The sequence below is a fragment of the Paroedura picta genome, chromosome 5, assembly GCF_049243985.1.
Source record: "Paroedura picta isolate Pp20150507F chromosome 5, Ppicta_v3.0, whole genome shotgun sequence".
NCBI lineage: Eukaryota > Metazoa > Chordata > Lepidosauria > Squamata > Gekkonidae > Paroedura > Paroedura picta.
Window position 1 is genome coordinate 52,373,355 of NC_135373.1, and position 22,260 is coordinate 52,395,614.

Consider the following 22,260-nt stretch of genomic DNA (forward strand, 5'->3'; position numbering starts at 1 on the left):
CAGTTTGATTGAATTTCTCATGTGAACCTTTACACAGATGCTGAAGATTAACATTTAGGATTGTATTCTTTCTCCTCTCAAAAATGTATGGCTTCCCCTGATCATCCTTTATAATTCATAGCTCTTTTAATAGTAAAGTAGTCTTGCCAGGGTGATATAGGATGAAGAAGGAGAAGCCAGCAAGAAAATGAATGCAGAGTTTTGTATAGAGCCCTAGATGAAGTCTTCCTTTTTGTTCATGCTTGAGGCAGAGTGGCCACAGGAAAAAGATACTGTCATGTCAAGTTTAGCTTAATGTCCTCAGTTCACTCTGTTTCTTAGCCAGGCTTTCTTGTGCTGTCAGCATTTTTTCCTGGTTTCACTTCAGTTATCTTGTCTAAGCCTGGCCTGTAGAAATAGAGAATTTAGTTTTCCATCATTAGCAGCTGATGTTCTTTGTCCATTGCAAATACATGTGTTCCAATAGCTTAGAAGAGACAGGGCAACTTCACCAATCCTCAGCAGGGTTCTAGCTTGAAAGATTGCATAAATTCCATTCCATTCCAGTTTTGTTGGGTTGCATCAACACATTTAATGACTGTATTGGCAAATTGGTAGCTCACACTTAACATCAACCTTTAGAAAACCTGTATCGCTATATTTCTGGCAGTGAGGCTGTTCCAACTGTGCAAACAGGAGATTAGGAGGGAGGGAGGAAAAGGTGGAGAAGTCTGTCAGTTGCTGTAGAGAAAGAGCTAGGATATATTTGCAGGAATTAAGGAGAAATCTAGGCCTTATTTACATGTGCAGGAGAATGAGGTGGTAGAATAAAGTGTAACTTTTTAGTCTGTGGGTGGGGGAAAACACTTATTACATCATGATGAAAGATTGATGTCATACAATCTTATTGCTATGGTTTTGTGAGGTAGAAGAAGAAAGCTGTTTTTTGTACCCTCCTTTTTATTACCGAAGAAGTCTCAGAGTGGCTTACAATCACTTACCCTTCCTCTCCCCACAACAGACACTGTATGAGATAGGTAGGGCTGAGACACTTCTGAGAGAACTGTGACTGGCCAAAGATCGCTCAGCTGGCTGCATGTGGAAAAGTGGAGAATCAAATCCAGCTCTCCAGATTAGAGGCTGATGCTCTTAACCACTACGCAAGCTGGCTCTCAGTGTGAGGGTAATCTTGCTGCAACATCTTTTACACTAGTGATTGCCAAAGGTTGATTTGGCTACTCTGACAGGCAAGGTGGGTGTCCCTACCTTCCTCACTGCACCATGTGTGTCCCTCTGAAAGCTGTGCGCTTGGTAGAAGAGAACAACTATCCCAGATAGGAGTATACGATTCTTTGGTCAGGGGTATTGCCATGATTTTGGTGCCTTTGTTTAAAAGATTATTTTGCAGTTTCCTCCCAGCCTTCCCATACCTGTGCCATTTTTCTTGTTTTCGTGTTTCCCCTTGCATTTCTTTACCCTCTTTTGCTTCCAAAACAATTGGAGGTATGCTTTACTGTGTTTTGAGAAATCTATTTTTTTTAAAGGGGGAAAATGTTTTTTAGCTGGAACCATAGGGTGATGGGAGCTGGCAGGCATGATCTTGAATGGGGGCAAATGAATAGATAGGGTTAAGATCCCTCTTTGCCTCCTGCTGCTGTTTTGCTCTTCATTACAATTTGCTGAAGTTGTTTTATTCATGCCTCCCACCCCATAGGATTAGGACACTTATCTTACTATGTTGCAGTAGAAATCCACAAGATGCAGAATTAGTTCTTTTATTCTCTCCTACATACTTCTTAGAGTCAGAGTGTTCCAAGCCTTCCATTGTTTTGTTTTTTTTGTAGGGGACTAAAAAAGATCTTTAAGTGCTAGTAAAATTCAAAGTTTTCAATTGGAAATGGAAAGAGCTATTTTTCTTCTTCTTGACATTAAAGTTCAGTGACTTATAACTGTGTGAGCTGACTGCACCACATGGCAGCATTCAGTATTTCAGAGGGTAAAAAAATCTCCAAGTCTAAACAGTTTCATTATGCATACTTATATACTTGCAAAGTGAAAGTAGTTTATCTTTTCCCTCTTTGTTGTACAATGCTGGGCTGATAAATTACCCTTTTATTTCTAATATATACACTCACAGGAGAAAGAGAATGGCTTTGAGATTCCTGTGGCAATACACCAGGACTGCTCAACATGCTATTATATTTAGGTAATAATCAGGCCTGGAGAAGTAGTTATGATGATAACCCACCTATGCAATCAGGAAAGGTACATGAATGGCACAGCTCTCCTATGAGAACTCAGAGGTGAGATTTGGAGCCCCAGAAGATGTTTCAGCTTAGGGACCTCTAAGTCTTTAATATGGCCTGGTAGGAGTGGAGCAGTTTAGCTCAGGGTGGTTTGCCTGGTCCAGCACTAAAAGGTTTGAAGTTAAATTGGGTAAAACGCCCAAGTGCCTTGTGTTCTGCAAAATTATTGACAGTGGGACTATTATTTTTGGCGTGGAAATAATTTAGATGTAGATTGTAGACTTGTGAGTGAAATGGGTGGAGAGGTGAATTTCATCCCTAGTAAACCGAAGATTTTTGGATAACATACACCTCAATGTTAGGGCTTGTTTGGAGGGGGGGGGGCATCTCAGTAGTCAGAATGACCTAAACACAATGTTTAAATTCAAGCATGCAATTAAATCTTTTCAAGCCTCTTTCTGTAAGACCAGAACTGCCTGTAATGTTCAGGTCATTTTGGGACTGGGCCCTGCAGGTCTTCTGACAGGGAAATGTATCCTTGTAGAACTAAGCAGAATAGAATTATTGTGCATTTATATAAAAGGCTACCCTTGGAGCACTTTCTTGGACAGGGCCTCTCACTATTTAGTGTGCCATTGTTATCCCATTAATTTAAGTGTTTTACAAGTTAGTACGGCGCAATTACCAGCCCATTATCAGAATGTTTCTTGGCCCAGGGTTCCTGTTACTTATCCTGATTTAGTAAACCATTCAACTATAAAGCCACCTCCCCTTTAAAACATGCAATTAAGCATATGATTAAATCCCCTGAAGGGTCAGTGAGACTTCCTAAAAATATAGGCTGATCCCCAGTGACCTCCATTGACAAATAGCCTCTTGAAATGGTTGGAGCTGCTTTGCTTTTCCTGGCTAAAGAACAAGCTGGCTGCACATTTTTGAGACTGAGAAGAGAGTACTGAAATGGTGTCTCGAGGAAGTGAAGAGATGTTCTGAGCCTGTAGGGAAGGGCAGGGTATAAATGTAAAAATAAATAAATAAAATCCCATGTGTTTGTGTTTCTTTTTCAGTGTGATACAATAATTTACATCATTTACTGTTACTGCAATGTGCAGAAATAATTCTGCAATGTGTAGAGGTGTGATGGCTCAAGACCAAAGTACCAAACAGAGAGAAACAGACCTATCCACTGGCAATATGATAAATATATTCGTAAAATAAAGAAAAATGTCCTATTTTTGTAGTTTTCTTTATTCTTGTTTATAAAGAATGTTTTTAATAGAATTAGCAAGATGAGAATATTCCAATGAACACGTCACCTGTTGGATATCCTCCCTCCTTTATATTGTAATAGCTGTTGTCTTTCTAGGGTTTCTGCCCTTATTCTTGCTTTTTCTATAATCGGTTTAGGATACCCTCAGTCTGTTAAAGCAGTTACTAAACCATCAAATGCTTTTTTACAGGCCAACTGTTTTGTGTTATTTCTTTTATGCCTGAGAAACTGACCGTATGGGATATTGTTTCTTAGATGTGGTGGGTGGAAACTAGCATAATGTAAAAGTGTATTCCTATCAGTAGATTTTTTGTATGATGAAATGGATACCTTGCCTTCCAATTCTATAAACTAGGGTATCCAAAAAGGGCAACTGTTGTTTGCTGGTATGTCCCACAAATTTAATATTGGGATGTTGTGAGTTTGCCCAATCTAGAAAATCAGCCACCATATCCTCCTTACAAAAAATCATTAAAATGTCATCTAAAAAGCTGCCATAAAATAAAGCATCCTTCCAGAAAGGATTTGCTTCCTCATTGCAAAGCCAATCATTTTCCAAATTAAACATAAATAGATTAGCAATGCTAGGGGCTACTCCTGAACCCATGGAGATCCCATGTGTTTGGAGGTATACTTCATTCTCAAAAGTAAAACAAGTATTTTCCAACAATATGTCTAATAAATCAAGCAAAAAATGGGTTGGTGGGTGCTGTGTCGTCCTAGCCTCCAGTAATGTTTGTATGGATTGTCTAGCCTGATCTATGGCTATGTTAGTATGTAAGGAAGTCACATCCCACGTTACCAATATTGCTTCCTTAGGTACCTTTAAATGCTCCACCAAATTTATAAAGTGGGTAGTATCTTTAAGCAGAAAATTATTTTGTATCACCTGATCCAAGAATTTTGATAGGGGTTCCAAAAAAGTACCACATTGGGAGACTATGGGTCTTCCCAAAGGAGGTCTGTCCTCCTTATGAATTTTAGGTAATATGTAAATATGAGGGATGCGATAATGTTTGCTTTCTAAAAATGTGCATTCATTTTTTGAAATATATCCCATTGCCAAACCTTCATGTGAAATAATTCTAATCATACGTATAATTTCAACAATACGATTGAAACTTATTTTCCAATAGTATTTGGCATCCCTCAGTTGTCTTCTAATTTCATTATTGTAATCCTCCAAATTCAATATGACTATACCCCCTCCATTATCTGCTGGTTTAATTACTATCCTAGGATCCATTTTTAAATTATGGAGACACTGGAACTCTTCCTTTGAGGATTAAAGCTGGCATTTACATAAAGCTTGGGAACCTGTAATATAGCGGTCCCCAACCTTTTTAAGGTTGAGGACCGCCTCCGGGGGTGGCAAAGAGCCGGTGGCCTGGGCGCCGCATATGCGCGTTAGCACCCGCCGGTGGTGAAAATACGCATGCGCAAGAGCTGTTGCACATGCACATTTTCACTACCAGAGGGCGCTAACGCGCATGCGTGGGAGCTCCGCACATGCGCGTTTGTTCCCGCTGCCGTACTGGCAGCCGTGCCTGCCTCTTCCCCCCCCACACAGCAAAAAGCTAGCTGGGCCGTGAGTGAAGCGGCTGCTTTGGCGGCCGCTTCTCTTTCGGCCTGGTGAGCTTCTCTCTGTGGTGGGGGGGAGAGGCAGGCGTGGTGGCCCGTCACTGAAGCCTTTGCAGCCTGGTAGCAGGCCGCGGCCCGGGGGTTGACGACCCCCGCTGTAATACTCTTCAAAAAATCAAGGAAAACATACATAATTTACAGAGTGGTATTTAGTACACTGAAGGACCTGCAGGGTTTATAGGAAACTTTGTTGTTTTAAGATGAACTCACTTTTCTCTTCCAATTATGAAACAGATTCACGCAGCAATGTAATTTCATTATGTTTCATGGGTTGTGTAGGGCACTGCTATCTGAACAGATGTTGTTGAGCTGTTTTCCTAGAAGTGTTTTTTAAGAGTGAGAAGATAGAGAGGGAGGGCGCAGTCCTTTTTACACAAAATATCTTCCCCATGGAAGGGAAGTGATGAGGTCTGCCCTCAGTGGGTATGCATTTGTATGGAAGTGTGTAAAAACCATGCACCTATATAGGTAGTTGTCCATACGACAGAGAGCCTAAAAAGGGTTTCTGAATGTGTGGAGACAGTCCTATTTGCTTTTGGGCAAATGATCTTCAAGGAAATGATTGTACAGATGGACAGTACTGCAGCTACTATTCTCTTTTAAAATCTTCAGAAGATGTAATCATGGTCTTGGTTAGCTACAGTCCCAAAATATACTTATTAGAATCTGTTTTATGGAATTAATGTTATTAAACTCAATGGGATTCCTCTTACTCAGTAAATATGTTCAGGGTTACATTGCAGGAGTCTGTGTGGTCTGTGCAGCTGTAACTGTCTTCAAAGAGTGATGGCGGGCTTTAGTACCTTGCTTTGCCTTTTTAAGCCAATGACCTCATCCATTTAAAGCATCTCATTTACTTGGTGATTTTCTTTTAGCTCAGTTGAAGGGTTGCTATTAGTGAGGGTAAATTCTCAACAGCATGTGTAAGTGGAGAGAAACCTAGGATACATGTAAAAACATTCTCTTACTTGAGATACGTTTTGTTTTCTTTCCTGTGTCTCTTGCCAGCTTTCCGCATATCACTGGAAATTTAAAATGACCTTTCTCCTTTCAGTGAGAGTGCTATTTTCCCCTCTGTATTTTTCAGCAAGCTTGATTAAAACATTCATCTAAGGGTGACAACTTTCAAGTATGTTTTTATTTAAATCTCTAGATGTACATCACTTAATGTAGTTTTATTCTGAGAATAAAAAACAAAAGCACCAACAATTTATTTTAATCTGAAGGTACAATGTAGGTTTTGATTCAGTGCCTAAATGGAAAACCTCTGTACTCGTAAGCCTTTCCATAAGAAATAATACAAATTTCAATCTTTTGATATGTAGTGTAGTGCTTTGCTGTGACACCCTTCTAAGTCCATTTAAATCAGTGGGTTTACAAGGGTGTTACTGTACTTATTGCACTGAGAGTCTGTTTGACTGCTAACGCAATATACTTTCACTAGATTAGGCTAAAGCGGAAAACCTAAAGATACTTTTTCTTGAGTAAATATCATGGGATTTACTTCTGTATAGACATGCTTAGGATTGCTCCTAAAGCATATTCTCACAAGATATTATTATTTCACTTCAGAAATGTTTATTCATTTTGACACCAGCTCACAGCTGGCAATAAAAACAGGATCAGACTTCTGAGGGCTTTTCTGGGTAATGTTCTTTTTGTGCATTTACAATAAATTTGTAGTTGACAACTTTGCTATCAGGGGTTCTGGGCAACTTTCTTCAAGGTTGCACTGTTGTTAAGTGGATATTGCAGCTTCCCAGAACTCAAAATCAATGTCTTTGTCCTGGTGAATATAATGGTTTATTGGTATCTACTACATCATTTGTGCCTGTGATCTGTTTGTAAACTAAAAGAGAAAAACTCACATAGAGGCCAGCATCTCTGAGAACAGTAATGATATACACACTGTTCCTCCTTTCTTGTTGCTTATACAACTTTATGTCCTTTACATTTTATGATATACTAGGGACCAAGCCCGTTGTACTTGTAAATACAATGGGTGCTAGGTGTGCTTTTGCCCAGAAGCACACCCGCGGCATCCTCGAAGGGTGGACTCTGAGGCATTGTACTATTTTGATGTCCCACCTCCAAAACTCAAGGCATATTTCCAACCCAGGGGTAGCCAACCTCCAGGTGGGGCCTGGAGAGCTCCTGGAATTACAGCTCTTATTTATAGCATAAAGATCAGCCCCCCAGGTAGAAAGGGCTACTTTGGACAGGGTTGTGGTAGAGAAGAAATATTTAAGGCCTCCCACACAGGGTGTTGTTGAATTGAAAGACTTGAGGCCTACCGCACAGGGTTGTTGTGCAAATGAAACAGGAGGCAAAAGAACCTCCGCAACAGCATCCAGTTTCATATGCAGAATAACACTATGCAGTGGCCTCAAATCTGCAGAGTGTTGCAAAGAAGAAATACACATGGCTTGGCTGTGTTTAACCCCCAGCCAGAGCAGTATTTTAAGTGAGAAGGGGCTTTTCTGTGGCCTCCCTGTCAGCCAACTGTTTGGCAGAAGGAGAAATTCACCCCCCTCAAAAGGATGCCTTCCCCCCCCCCAGTCAGGGGTTGTTAAAAGGTCCTTCCCAGCAGGCCTGAAGGGAGGGGGAGGGCACTCACCAGCCTCCTGCCAGCTCTGTCACTGTTCTGAGGCAATTTACAGTTGGACATGACAGTTAGGTTAGCCTTGGGGTGAAAAGGGCTGGCGCAGCCTGTGTTCTCATCCTCCTTGGTAGCCTTACTGACCTCCTCTCCCTGCAGTGGTCAGGAGCAGACTGGCAGCGATGTCTCCAGATTGCCCCTGGGTGGGCTGGGTGGGTGGAACTCTGGTCTGTCCTGGTGAGGGCCCAATTGGAAGGCGCTTCGCGTCCTCCGATTAGCCCCTTACCCAACTGGCTGGAATTCTTGTCAGTCCAGGTGAGGGGCCAATCAGCCCTTTCCGCTATCCTGGACTCAGCCCACCCCCCCTTAGCCTTAGCCATTTATTTATACCGCTTCCTCGGGCGGTTTACAGATAGAAACACTGAAGCAAACTTGGCAAACCTGACTATATAATAAGAAAGAATTCAAAGTTCATTTAAAGGTGCCTTTTTTATTCAAGCTGCTTATGTTTTTCTGTATTGATATGCAACAAGGTTCCGATATGAAATACCTTGTTTCACCACCATTTTGCCACAGGATATTATTTCGGCACAGACAGAAAGTATTGTTCCCAAACAGTGTAACAACCTGCATAGCAGGGATCCAATCTGTTGCATTCTTAATACCAGAACCTTATGGCATATCAATATAGAAAGGCATATGTGACTTGAATAAAAGAAGACAGCTTTTAATGACCTTTTGAACTCTTTCTTTATTTGATTTATATACCACCTTCTTGGTATGCCGACTCAGGGCAGTGTACCTGAGCAATCGTACAACATATCAGAGAAATAGTTAAAAATTAATATAAGGTGACCAGATTTTAACATTGGTAAAACAGGACACCATTGACCGGGGGGATTCTTGATAAAAAATCTATATGGAACATCAAAAATTCCCATAGAACGCATAGAACGCAAAAATAGTATTGTAATATATATATATATATTTACTTGCAACATAAGTATAATTTCCCAGGTGCCCCCAGATGTCCCTCCAAAAGTGGGACAATCTGGTCACTTTAAATTAATAGCATTTTAAACTATTGAAACCATACCTGTAATTAGAATGATAGAATCATAGAGTTGGAAAGCGCCATACATGCCATCTAGTCCAACCCCCTGCTCTACGCAGGATCAGCCCTAAGCATCCTAAAGCATCCAAGAAAAGTGTGTATCCAACCTTTGTTTGAAGACTGCCAGTGAGCGGGAGCTCACCACCTCCTTAGGCAACCTATTCCACTGCTGAACTACTCTGACTGTGAAATTTCCCCCCCTGATATCTAGCCTATATCGTTGTACTTGAAGTTTAAACCCATTACTGCGTGTCCTCTCCTCTGCAGCCAACAGAAACAGCATCCTGCCCTCCTCCAAGTGACAACCTTTCAAATACTTAAAGAGGGCTAAGAAATCAATATTCTGACTCTCCTGGATCATGGAGAAAGCTAGGGAGTTCCAGAAGAACATCTACTTCTGCTTCATTGACTATGCTAAAGCCTTTGATTGTGTGGAGTACAACAAATTGTGGCAAGTTCTAAAAGAGATGGGAATACCAGAGCATCTTATTTGTCTCTTGAGAAACTTATATGCAGGTCAAGAAGCAACAGTGAGAACTGAACATGGAATCACTGATTGGTTCAAAATTGAGAAAGGAGTTCGGCAAGGCTGTATACTGTCGCCTTGTCTATTTAACTTGTATGCGGAGCATATCATGAGAAAGGCGGGATTAGAGGAGTCACAAATTGGGATCAAGATTGCAGGGAGAAATATCAACAAGCTCAGATACGCAGATGATACCACTCTAATGGTAGAAAGTGAAGAGGAACTAAAGAGCCTGTTGATGCGGGTGAAGAAGGAGAGTGCAAAAGCTGGCTTGAAACTCAACATCAAGAAAACAAAGATCATGGCATCCAGCCCTCTCAATTCCTGGCAAATAGATGGGGAAGAAATGGAGGTAGTGATAGATTTTATTTTCCTGGGCTCCAAGATCACTGCATATGGGGACTACAGCAAAGAAATTAAAAGATGCTTGCTCCTGGGGAGGAAAGCTATGGCAAATTTAGAGAGCATCCTAAAAAGCAGAGACATCACCCTGCCAACAAAAGTGCATTTAGTCAAGGCTATGGTATTCCCAGTTGCAATGTATGGCTGCGAAATTTGGACCATAAGGAAGGCCGAGCATCAAAGAATTGAGGCTTTTGAACTCTGGTGCTGGAGAAGACTCCTGCGTCCCTTGGACTGCAAGGCGAACAAACCGGTCAGTCCTAGAGGAGATCAGCCCTGACTGCTCCTTAGAAGGCCAGATCCTGAAGATGAAACTCAAATACTTTGGCCACCTCATGAGAAGGAAGGACTCCCTGGAGAAGAGCCTAATGCTGGGAGTGATCGAGGGCAAAAGAAGAAGGGGACGACAGAGAACGAGGTGGCTGGATGGAGTCACTGAAGGAGTAGGTGCAAACTTAAATGGACTCCGGGGAATGGTAGAGGCCAGGAAGGCCTGGAGGATCATTGTCCATGGGGTCGCGATCGGTTGGACACGACTTCGCACCTAACAACAACAACCTAGCATCTTCTTTATCCCTTAGAGTTGGCACTTCATTGTTGTTTGGGTATATTAATAAAAATGAAAATCCTAGTTTTTTTTACTGAAAAACAATGAATTGACAAGCAAACATCTTTGTATCTCTGCATCGTAGCCTGCCTCTTTTCTGGTCGAGCTATATTTGTCTTTTAGGGAACATTTGTTTTGTAAGGCCGTTTTTAATCTATAAGACTAAGAGGACTTGCCCCATGACTGCTGAGTTTACTTAGGAGCCTTTGATGAGGAACTTTATCAAAAGCTTTCTGGAAGTCTAGTAATAGAGTGGTAATTAACTAGTAATAGAGTAGCAATTGACAAAGGGGAGACCCATGAGAATTGCAGGGAAGAAGACATTTCATAAGGAGGGACAGGATAGTGATGATAAAGGGGCCCCTGAGGTGTTCTCCCTGAGGTGTTCTCTGGGTCCAACATTCCCTGGCCCTTCTTTTGTTAAAACAGAAATAAGAGTGGTCACATCTTACCAAAAATCACTATACTCAGATTCTCGTGCTTACCACTTGCTCACTGCCCCATCAAGAGATAGCCCATACAGGATGCCTTCAGACACATTCTGGAAATTGCTGCTAAGGTTTTTAGGCATCTAATCTGTTTTTTCATAGTTCCCAACAAGAATGCAGACTGAGGGTGGGCTATCCTCAACCCCAAATTCCTGAATCGGATTGTGAGGAATAGGAAGGGATGGGGGAAAGAAGGAAAACTGGAGACAAGAAGGCAGATAATGTAGTCTCTTTTTCTCACACACAAAAATTGCCATCATTTGGAGAAGTTTTGCAAAACTGTCATGTTTTTAGTGTAGATCGAAAAAAAATGGAATTATTATCTTGGTTGTGAGAACAGGTATAGACTCCTGTTAGTACTTGACAGATGCTGTATTCCTGGAACATAAAGTAATAATGTTTTGAGACCATACTGTTCTTTTAGAACAGCAGTAATTACCCTGTGGTTCATGGAGATCCAGAGTTACAATTACTGTCAGCTCAAAGAGCCGCATGACAACTGTGTGCCATCCCACCAAACACAAACTTACAATAATATTAGAATTAACTGCTTACTAAAAACATTTTATTTACCAGAGTACCTGTGAGCATGTAGGGTAGTCTTTCCCAGATTAGCTATCATTTGTGTCTCTGGAGCTGGAGGGAAAGAATGTGAAGGCAGAGATCGAAGTAAAAAATGCTTAGGCTTTCTTCTGCAGGTGGTTGCTTGGCTTGAGCCAAAAGGACGCTTTGCCAGCACTGCCGGGTTTGCTTCTCCTTTACTTGCCTGAGTGCCTTCTGACTCTCCAATATAAGGCACAGCTGCTTGGGCAAGACAGTGAGTTTTCCAAGGAATGCCAGCTGGCTGTAGAAAAGGGAACAACACCCCCCCCCCCCCCCCGTGGCAAGCCAGCTTACGCTTTCCTGGGTGGCATCCATGGTGGTGGTTTTACTCTTTGTTCTATGGTCAGCTTGTTTTCCTGGCACGAGCCTGTGTGTTGAGATGACAGCACAGAGGCTGCAGTAAAGAGTGAGGGTAGCTTGGCTTGAGGCTTGCAGCTTATTTGTCCCCCATTCCCTCTGGTGGTAGCTGTTTCAAAGTGGGAACCATCTGCTAACCAGACGTCCACCAGCCAAAGACTAGGGGCACTTTCCTGAAACATGAAGCATGTGCCACATTGAGGAATAGTACTCAGAAGCCACTGAATGAGTATTGCTTCCATACAGTGAAGTGCAGGGGCATGATTCTTCACACCTAAGAAGAGAATGGCACCACCCAAACTGCTTTTAGTGTCTATTGTGGCATTATTTTTCTTCCTCATGCTGATGCCAGAGAGAAATTGGCAGTAGGCCATAAGCTTATCTGTTCCCTTCTTCCCTCTTTCTGCTCTGAGAAATGCATGAATGGGAGATCCTGCTGTTGACTAATCTCTCTTGGTTAGGGGACAATCAATGTTCAGATAACCATAAAACAAAGTTGGTGTTATTTTTTCTTTCTCTGGTAAGAAGGAATAGTGGGAGTGTAGGACCTAAGATCCATCTATCCCATGGGTCAATCCAGGGGAAGAAATTACATTCAGACTAGAGGCAAAGCCTGTTGCACCCAGGAATACAATGGGCACTAGCACATAACCTGCACTATGACATTCCTGGGCCCTCCTCACTTCCCCTGCTCCCTGCTTGATCTTGAGATCCAGTGTGGTGAAGTGGTTAAAAAGTAATTACAGAACTTACCTAGCTTGCTAAATGCTTTGGATCTTCCTCCAGTCTACAGCTGCCTTGCTATTTTTGTTCAAATTTCCCTATGGCAGTGGTTCTCAACCTGGGGGTCGGGACCCCTTTGGGGATTGAACGACCTTTTCACAGGGGTCATGGCAGGGCAAGCAGCTTGGCCGGGGGGGGGGGGGGTAGATTGAGAGAGCGTTCACCTGTCTGGAGCAGTGGAAAAGACTAATCTCAAGAGCTGAGTTTGATTCCTGACTCCTCCATATGCAACCAGCTAGGTTGCCAACATCCATATAGGGACTGGAAACCTTCAGGAAGATGAGAGAAAGACAGAATGAAAGAGAGAGAGAGAGAGGGAGAAAGAAAGAGGGAGGAAGTAAGGCATCAGGCAGGATGTTGCGAGGTGGGTTGCCATCTCTACCATCAATCTTCCAAAGGCGGGGATGGAAAGGCTGCAAGGGGGGGCTGCCCCCTTCCTGCCCCTCCACATCTCCCAAGGGTTAGGCCAGGTAGGGAAGGACATAAGGGGCTGACTCCTTCCCACCTCTTCCTCCTTATCTACTATAGGCCAGGATGGGTGGGGAAAACCATAGGGAATGGGCTGCCTTCTTCCCACCCATCCCCATCCCCCAAAGGTTGGACCAGCCAGGAAAGGCCACAGGAGGAGGGGCAGCCTCCTTCCCACTCCCTTCCCCACATCTTCCAGAGCCCAAGCTTGGTTGGGAAGGCCACAGGGGATGAGGAAGTTACCTCTTTCCCACCCATCCCCACATCTCCCAAAGGCCAGGCTGCTTGGGGAAGGCCATGGGGGATGGGCTGCCTCCTTCCTAACCATTCAATCTACCAAAAGGTGGGATGGGTAGGGATGACTGGGGGAGTGGGCTGCCTCCATCCCATCCCCCCACATCTCCCAAGGGCCAGGCTAGACAGGGAAGGTTGCTGGATCCCTCAGCCCCCCTGAGGAAATGGAGGGTGGGGGAAAGCAAAGAGTGCTCTCATGGCCAGCTGCCATGGGGAGTTGTTGTGAGTCCAGGTCCTGTTAGGGAGGACTTCTCAGAGGAAAAGGTTTGCCAGGAGCTCTCAGCTTCACCCAAGTTTCAGCTGGATGAGAGTTTAGCCAAGTCAGATGTTCAGAGTGTTCTAACCAGCAGGAGGGTATGGAAATGCGGACAAACCAGAGCTTAGATTCCAAAGTTGTTGCAGGAGCTCCTCATTCTTTTGCCCAGCCTTCAGCTGCAGCTCCCTGCTTTGTTAGCACACCTGACTCATCTGAGCCAAGCAATGTCAGCTATTTGCTAGAAGAGAGCTCCAGTCTAAAAGGAACCACACCATGTTAGCAAGACAGCTGCTGACTGTAGAAGATGTTGAGTCATCACAGAGTCAGGACTGAGAGGCTACTGAAGGCCTATATTAACTTTAGGCTGGAAGGGCTTGAAGATACAACCTGTGATGTGATCTTCTTTCTGCTGATGCGTTGGTCTGCTTGAAGGAACCCTTGACTTACTGGAGTGAGTTGGCTGAAGGCAACTTCAACTTTATAATGTTTAGTGATAAGCTAAGGTAATGTTATTTTGTTTTATCAGGAAAAGTCTAAGGCAGACAGAGGTTCTTGGAACTCTTGCTGAAATTGAAAGGAGTTGATGAAATGAAAGCAGGATAGAACATACTAATTTGTACTAAAAGAGAGCTCTGTGCAAGGTGCCAAGAAAGCCAGCCAATATTTGACTGCTTCAACTACTTGTACTGTGTTCTGGCACATAAACTTAGTTGTGTTATGAAAAATTAGGCATAAAGAAAAAATGGGCCGCACCCAGCAATTTTCCAAAAGAACAATGACAAAAAAATGCCAAGTGATAGTTAATTGATTTATTATTGTATAAAGTCCTTGCGCTTTTCTCTGTGCAGGCCTCATCAGGGGGAATCTATAAAAACATAAGTTTACATTTAATACATATATAATACAAATAAAAGACCTCTTAATAAATATTATTGCAAAAGTATTAAAATGGTATTAAAAAGACAGGATCAAAATTAGTTACATAAATTTATACATGTTTAGCCTATATACAATATAAGATGAATAATCTATACATTAGACATGATATAAGACAATGAAATAAATAAAAAAATAAACAAATACTAACCAGCACATTTATCTAGTGCTGGAACTGTCCACAGCAATTCAGTTCTTTTATTAGTAGAGAAAAACACAAAGATTTTTGTTTGTTTGTACAGAGATTAGTTGAGCAAGGTCAGAAGTCCCAGATCAGAAATCAACCTGTCAAGATGACTTTTTCATTGTCACAATAACATTTATATAAACTCCCCCAAAATGAAACAGGAACATCTGATGGCATATATAGTTATATCTGAATTATATGTTGTGTGGTTGTTTAAAACATATTTTTATTGTTAAAGGGAGTGATAAAACTTTTCGTATTTTGAGTTAGGTTACAACACTTACAGTGTCCACATCTAAAATTGCCTTTGGATTGATCTGTTCTTGGAATGGCTCTTTTTAGGTTCATGGGAACAAAGGTGTTGCTGTGAACCAATTAGTCTTTTAAAATGGATGTTCTTTTTCAGAAAGTGTTTTATAACATATTGAAGTTTTTATAGTATGCTGTTTTATAATTCTACTAGAAATTAAGCCCGCTGTATACAGCGGGCGCTAGCAGACAGTGGTTGGGTGTGGGAGGCACCCCCCCTGGCTTGAGGCCTCCCCCGCCAGGCAGGCAGGCAGGCAGGCAGGCAGGCAGGCAGGCAGGCAGGCAGGCAGGCAGGCAGGCAGGCAGGCAGAGAGAGAGAGAGAGAGAGAGAGAGAGAGAGAGAGAGAGAGAGAGACGAAATAGAAATGGATGGATGGATGGGAGCGAGAAAGGAGATAAAGGGATGGATGGACAGAAGGGAGGAAGAAAGAAAGAAACAAAGAAAAAAAGGCAGAAAGACAGAAAGAGCAAGGGAGAGAGAGAGGCAGCAAGGAGAGAGAGAAATGGAGGAAAGCAAGAAGGAAGGCAGGATGGTATGAAGAAAGGAATGAAGGTTCAATGTAAGGGGACGGGGCAGGGAGGAAGGGTCTGCTGGGCGGGGGGACGAGTAGTGAGGGGGGGTGGCAGGGGAAGAGTCTGGGGTAGACATGGGTGGCTGGGTGGGTGTTTTGGGGGGAAGCAGCGGTGGAGCACGGCCGGTGGGAGGGCGAGTAGTGAGGGGGTAGCAGGGGGTATTTGGGGGGTGGAAGCAGCGGTAGTATTGGGTCAGCTTCGCGCCTCCCAACTGGTCAGTCCTGGGGCAAGGGGCCAATCATTGGCCCCCCATCCCGGACAGTGCCCACCCCCACAGCCCTTACTGTTTTATTTATACTGCTCCCACAGAGTGGTTACAGGTAAGCTGAAGCCTTATCAAATGCTGTTTTTAAGATGTGATTTGGGTAACCCCTGGTAACAAGATTTTGTTTTAGGGTTCTTGCCTCCCTTTGATAATTTTCAGTATTTGTACAATTTCCTCAAACCCTCAAACCATCTGGTAAATTATTTTTTATATATGAGCTGGATAATTATCAAAACTTATAAAGGAAACTGTTGGTTTTTGTATGTATTTGTTAATATCCTATTGTCATTTTTATTGATCATGACACCCAGAAAATTAATGATGTTCATTTAAATTTATTTCAATTTAATGTTATGATCCTGAACATCTTGTAATTGAATACAACTGCCCTACCACATTAAGAAAATATCATCCATCATATAGTTATTGAAAAGGATTACTCTCTGAATATACAAATTAATCTTCAAATTTACCCTTATACAAGTTAGCAATTTTCAGAGCAGTTTTCAGAGCATAGAAAACTCCATGCCCTGAATCTGCCAATATTGTTGTTGCTGTTGAATGAAAAATAATCCTTGATTAATGATAATCCATACAGTGCCACAAGAAAACATATGGGTGGATGGCATTTTGTATCTTCATCAAGGTATATATTTTCTATAATTGACAGTGCTTCTTGTTGTGGAATGTTTGTATACAAGGAGAATAAGTTGCTAAAAGAACATCAATATCATCATTATTTTTTAAATAAAATTAGTGGTGTCCTTAGGATGGTAATTTTGGAACAAAGTACTTTAAATAATCTACTTGCATTTTTCCTTTTTTGTTCTTTTTGCACATTGTTGGGTGCAGTCCATTTTTTCTTTAACCTTGAATTTTCTACCCGGACATTCCCCCAGATGCTGTGGTATCAAAAGCCAGGCACCATACTCTAAACTCCCATCGTATTTTGCTCATGGCTTGATAGTTTTTGCCTTGGTGTTACTCCAAGTGCTAGTACTTTTTTCCCCAATGAAATGTTGGAAATCTGTGAAGCTGTGGGTTTTTCCTCCTCTGATGTCCCTACCCCACTGTCTGGTATTCCTGATGAAAATCTATGGTGGCAAGATATGTGAAGTCTAGAGGACTAGCTCTGGAAACAAGACATAAGGTTTACCAAGTGCTTGCTGCATGACATCACCTTATTCTTTTTTGTCCCTGCTTTTGGAATAAAACACACAGCTATGTTTATTTAAAAATCTGACATAGCCTACGTAATGAGAGCTCTATTTTTGGAATAGAGTGTATTTTAAGGCTAAATGCTGTAGATACAACACTTCCACAGAAAGCAGAGTAACACTTTCCTGGTGAGAATATGTATGCAGACAGAAAGAAAACACAACATAGGAGTCTATTTATTACAGAATCTTCTAGATCAGAGTTGCAGATCCAGTTCGTAAAATCCTGCTCTGTGAATAACTGGCGTTGGAAATTTTAGCTACATGGATTCCGCATGGCATGTGAACTGGCAAGTCTGCTTGGAATTTTAATCTTGTGTTACAAGGGACTGAACATTTAAAGCTCTGCCTGGCCGGTCTTGTGATTCTCCATTGGCAAATTTTGCAGAACTTCCATTGGCAACAAAGGCTGTTTGAGCTCCAGTATAGTCTGGTGGTTATGAGAGAGAGTGTGAGTGTCCCATACAAATCTCATCTCAGCCACAAATTGTAAATGTCCTCAGACAAGTGCTCAGCCTTTGTTCCCCCAGCCCACTCTATAACATAAGTATTAAAAGTCTTGCTTTTCTTACAATGTCATTGCAAAGGCTACTGAGATAACCTGTATGAAATGCTTGTGATACTCAAAGAGTGCCATAGAAATGCTATATATTGTTGTACTTCCATGTCAATAGAGTTGTCCCACTAAATATTATCAAAATATGGAGCACAAGCCTGTTTTGGCCTTTTGATGGATGCCTTGGAGCTGCAGGTAGGGATGCGCATTGATTTGGTTTGTGATTCGTCGTGGACCCACAAACTGAACCATGGACAGTCATGAACTAAACAGGTTTCATATAAACTGGCTTGGTTTGTGAAGTTCATGATATAGTAGAATGCCTCCCCCGGCATGCTAGAGACACCAAACTTGCAGGGGATCTCTGGCTGAAACTCCAGCCGCATTCGATGTGGTTGACCATGAGTTGCTAGCCCACCACCTTGCTGGGACGGGGATTAGGGGGACAGCCTTACCGTGGCTGATCTCCTTCCTTTAGAACCAGATATAGAGGGTGGTAGTGGGGGAAGTGTTGTCTTGCCCCTTTGCACTTCCCTGTGGGGTGTCACAGGGGGCGATTCTCTCCCCCATACTCTTTAACATCTATATGCACCCTCTGGCACAGCTGGTACAGAGTTTTGGGCTGGGTTGTCACCAGTGTACAGATGCCACCCAACTCTATCTCCTGATGCACAGCCAGCTGGACTCCCCCACCCCAGAAACATTTGCCAGATGTTTGGAAGCAGTGTCTGGATGACTCAGGCAGAGTTGCTTGAAACTCACTCCCTCCAAGTCGGAGGTTCTGAGTCTGGGTAGAAGGGGACAAGACCAAGAAACGCATCTTTCCTGATTGAATGGAGTACAGATTATGTCTGTGCCCTCTGCCAGGAATTTGGGGGCGATCTTTGATACCTTCTTATCTATGAGGGCATTGGTCACAAATGTTGCCCATGTGGTGTTTTTCCATCTGCGCCAAGCCAGGCTACCGCCTATCCTCAGAACACTTGGCCACAGTGATCCATGCAACTAGACTTCTGTAACTTGTTCTACATGAGCCTTCCCTTGTCTCTGACCTGGAAATGGCAGTTGGTGCAAAATGTGGCTGCTAGGGTCCTCTCGAGGTCATCTTGGAGAGCCCACATCCAGCCTGTGCTGAGGCAGCTGCATTGGCTACCAATTAGCTTCCAGATCAGGTTCAAGATTTTGGTTCTTACCTGAGTCCTACATATCTGAGGGATTGCTTATCTCCTTATGTCCCTCACAGGGCTCTTTGCTCTATGAGTTTGAATCTGCTAGTTGTCCCCAGTCGCCAGGAGATACTCCTAGCCTTGACCAGGGCCAGGGCCATTTTGGTCCTGGATCCACCTGATGGAATGAGCTCCCAGAAGAGCTGATGGCCCTGATGGACCAGACACAGTTCTGCAGGGCCTGTAAGATGGAGGCTAGGCTGAGGAAGATCTGGTCCCTCCTGCAGTAGCTCCATATGCCAGACATCTGGGCAAGGACTACCTCTCTCTCAAGGGTGGTGATGTGTTGCTATTACAAAGCATGGAGGGGGTGGGGGGACCTGGAATATGCTGCCATTTTATTGTTGCGGTTTTATTGTTTTGGGGATTTTATTGTAAACCACCATGAACGGGCTGGGTCCAGGAGTGGCCATTAATAAAAGCCAATATAAACAAACATAAATGTGGTGGCTTGAAGGATTGGTGAGACCACCCAAGTCCCAAACCTGAAAAGCAATAACCCATGTAGACATGGTGGCTTGAAGCCCCACCTCCTAATCCAACCCTAACCCTAACCTTCAAATGGTGCGATGCCATATATAACTATGGTGACTCAAAGCCCTGACTGCCTAAGACCAAAGCATGCAACTGCATACATAGATGTGGTGGCTTGAAGCCCTGAGACATATGTAGACATAGTGACTTGAAGCCCTGAGTCCAACTCTGACACTAAACCCCGCAAATGGTGCAACAATGTGCATAGACAGGATGGCTTGAAGCCCTGAGTCCAACCCTGACACCCAAAAACCAAAGCATGCCCACACATTCACAGCTGAAACAGCCAGTATTCAAAGGATTGACAGAAAGTAGGTACCCCCCTGAGCTTTCAAAGGGGCTCTGCAAAGCACCCTGGCAGCAGCTGGGAGGGTATAAGGGTACACAGCGAAGGAACCCCATCAGTGAAAGCTTAAACATACAGGTTCAGGGCACACCACCCACAGAGTAGTATTATTCTACTCTGCAACTGCATCTGGAGTGTGCCCGTCCAGCATGGTAAATTCTTCTGCTCCAAGGATAAATGGAAACATTTGTGAAGCTGACAGGGCCACCACTCAAGTTAGGTTATGAAGGACAGATGGAAAGGCAGACAAGGCATCCTTGGATTTTATAAGGGGGCCTCCCACAGCTGTTTGGCAAACCCCTGAAGAGATTATCAGTTGTGAATTGTATAAATTAAATGGAAAGGGATAGTCAAGCAGGAGTTTGCTTGTACATGCAGATGTTTGTTGAGGTATACATTTGCTGAAGTAAACGTTCTATGAGGTAGGTGTTTTGTTATGAGGTAAGTGCTGGTTCATGAGGTAAGTGGTTTTCTCATCAAGTAGATATTTGCGTTGGGTGTTGGGTCAGCACACCTACAACAGGTCACATGCCAGGTCACCCTGAGAGGAGGCATTATGGGGGGACATGCAGAGAAACATCAGTAAACACAGATCTTTACTCTAGCTAGTCCAGAGCAGGCTGGCTCACCAGGGAGAAGTTGACGTTTAGGAAGGACAACTCATCTACCCTGGAATGTTGGGCCTCAGGTCTCTGATGTTGGAGAACAATCACTTGCTCTGAGTGCTGGTGGGAGGACAGGAGAGATTCATAGCTATGCAAGAGAAGTCGGCCCAAATACATGACCAGTATTGGAGTGGATTGGTGGAGGCATTCCTGTATATTCCAATATACTTCCCAACTAGATGTTTTTTTGAGAAACCAACAAACATACAATGGTGTACCTGTCCTCCCCAAGCCAATGGTAATATTGGCCAGAGCTGAGTTTGAGGAAGTGTGCTTAGGAGGCACTGGGTTGAAATGACAGGTGTCAGTGATGGGCAGCAAGGGGCTCAAATAGAGGACAGTGAGGTACTTCAGGGGTTGGGAAAGTGGTTGGGATGCTGAAGGAGCAGCACCAGGACAGAACCCATGCTCTCCTCTGGTGTTTCCATTGTATACTGAACCACTCCCACCTACTTTTCCAACCTTTCCTGCTCCTCTTTCAGGTACTACCATGATGTTACTAGTTGTTAGATGGGTTTTCTCCCTGCATTGTTATCGCAAAGAAAAGGGGTGAGATGAAAATGTGAGAAGTTAGTGGGGAGGAAAGAAAGAGGAGGATGCCAAAGTCAGGAGCTGCAATTATGGAGCTCTGGGCTTTCAGAGGCTTTGTGGCCCATTTGCAGGTCCCAAGCCACAGGTTGGGAAGCACTGCTGTTCAATAGAAAGGGGATTTGTGGTTAAGGCACAGCTCATTGACAGACAAATCAACACAGAAGGAAATGTGAAAACCTTAAAACTAACCTGTTGAGAATATGAATTTTCCTTTAATAAATTTGTTCAGGTGGGGACTCTATTTAATATATTCATTGTGGTGGGGGCTCTGTTTGCAATGTCTACCCTACCGCCTTCAGATCTGGCATGTGGATTCAAGTTTAGCTTTTTGACCTTAACGTTCTCTCCGTCTTTCGCTGTTTTTTCAGTGCTTGTAACTGAGAGTGGTGTTTGGCTCTGAGCCATTCATTAGTTAGGATGTTGTGTTGACAAACAGGACAAGCACAGTAAGATCAAATGGCAAGATAAACTTAAGCCTGATCTCACTCTAGTTTCATGAAACTTTGCTAGCAAAAGCAGCATCACACAATGGTTTCGGCCAGGGGGGAGGTGATTTTGAGACTTTCAGTATGTCTGCTCCCGCTGACTGTAATCCTACTAACTTCCTATCAGCTATGATTAGTATAGCATATTGAAATCATTGGAAACAACTACCTCTTCCAAGGCATGAGGCAATGATTTGGGATGTTGTCCATCTTGAGCCAACAGGATATATAGCACTGCCAAAGTGCTATGTATAGGAGGCATTCATATTCCATTCAGCACGATTAAAGATAGATTTAAATGTAATGGAAAAAGTTGTGCACAGACATAAGCCATTACCACCTCTATGTTATTCTTCTTTTCCTGAAAGCAGAAACGGTGTCCAGTAAACTGAAAACTACAAGGCTAAGGAAAGATAATATTAATGTCTTGCTAAAATATCTTAGAGGTTTGAATGTCCTGAATTGGGAAGAGAGGGAAATTGTGATGTAGGTGCATCATATGCATAATGTTGTAGCAATTAGTGCAATAGCTAGGCCTCTTCAGCAGTGTGGAATCACGAGAAATTTCATTTTTCAGACTTTTGATGAAACTAACAGAGCAGTTTTATGCAGAGTTCCACCAGTCTAAGCCCATTGATTTAGAATGGTACAGCTCTGTATAGGATTGTGCTGTAATTTCCTAGAATGTTCTTCATTGAACTTAACTGAAGATGCTTGTGTAAACCCTTTATTCTTCA

At 43.0% G+C, this 22,260-nt stretch overlaps 1 protein-coding gene across 4 annotated transcripts in view; it reads left to right on the plus strand.

The window, feature by feature from the left end:
* The window catches only part of CAMK1D (calcium/calmodulin dependent protein kinase ID), a 202,755-nt gene that overhangs the window by 15,641 nt on the left and 164,854 nt on the right, over positions 1–22,260 (plus strand). Inside the window, exon 1 of one of the 4 annotated variants that reach the window (XM_077337955.1) lies at positions 14,064–14,136. The exons of the other annotated variants lie outside the window; for them this stretch is intronic. Within the exon in view, the coding sequence (XP_077194070.1) occupies positions 14,117–14,136 (20 nt within the window). The 5' untranslated portion in view covers positions 14,064–14,116. Of the gene's footprint in view, positions 1–14,063; positions 14,137–22,260 lie in introns of those variants that run through there. 4 annotated transcript variants of the gene reach the window in all.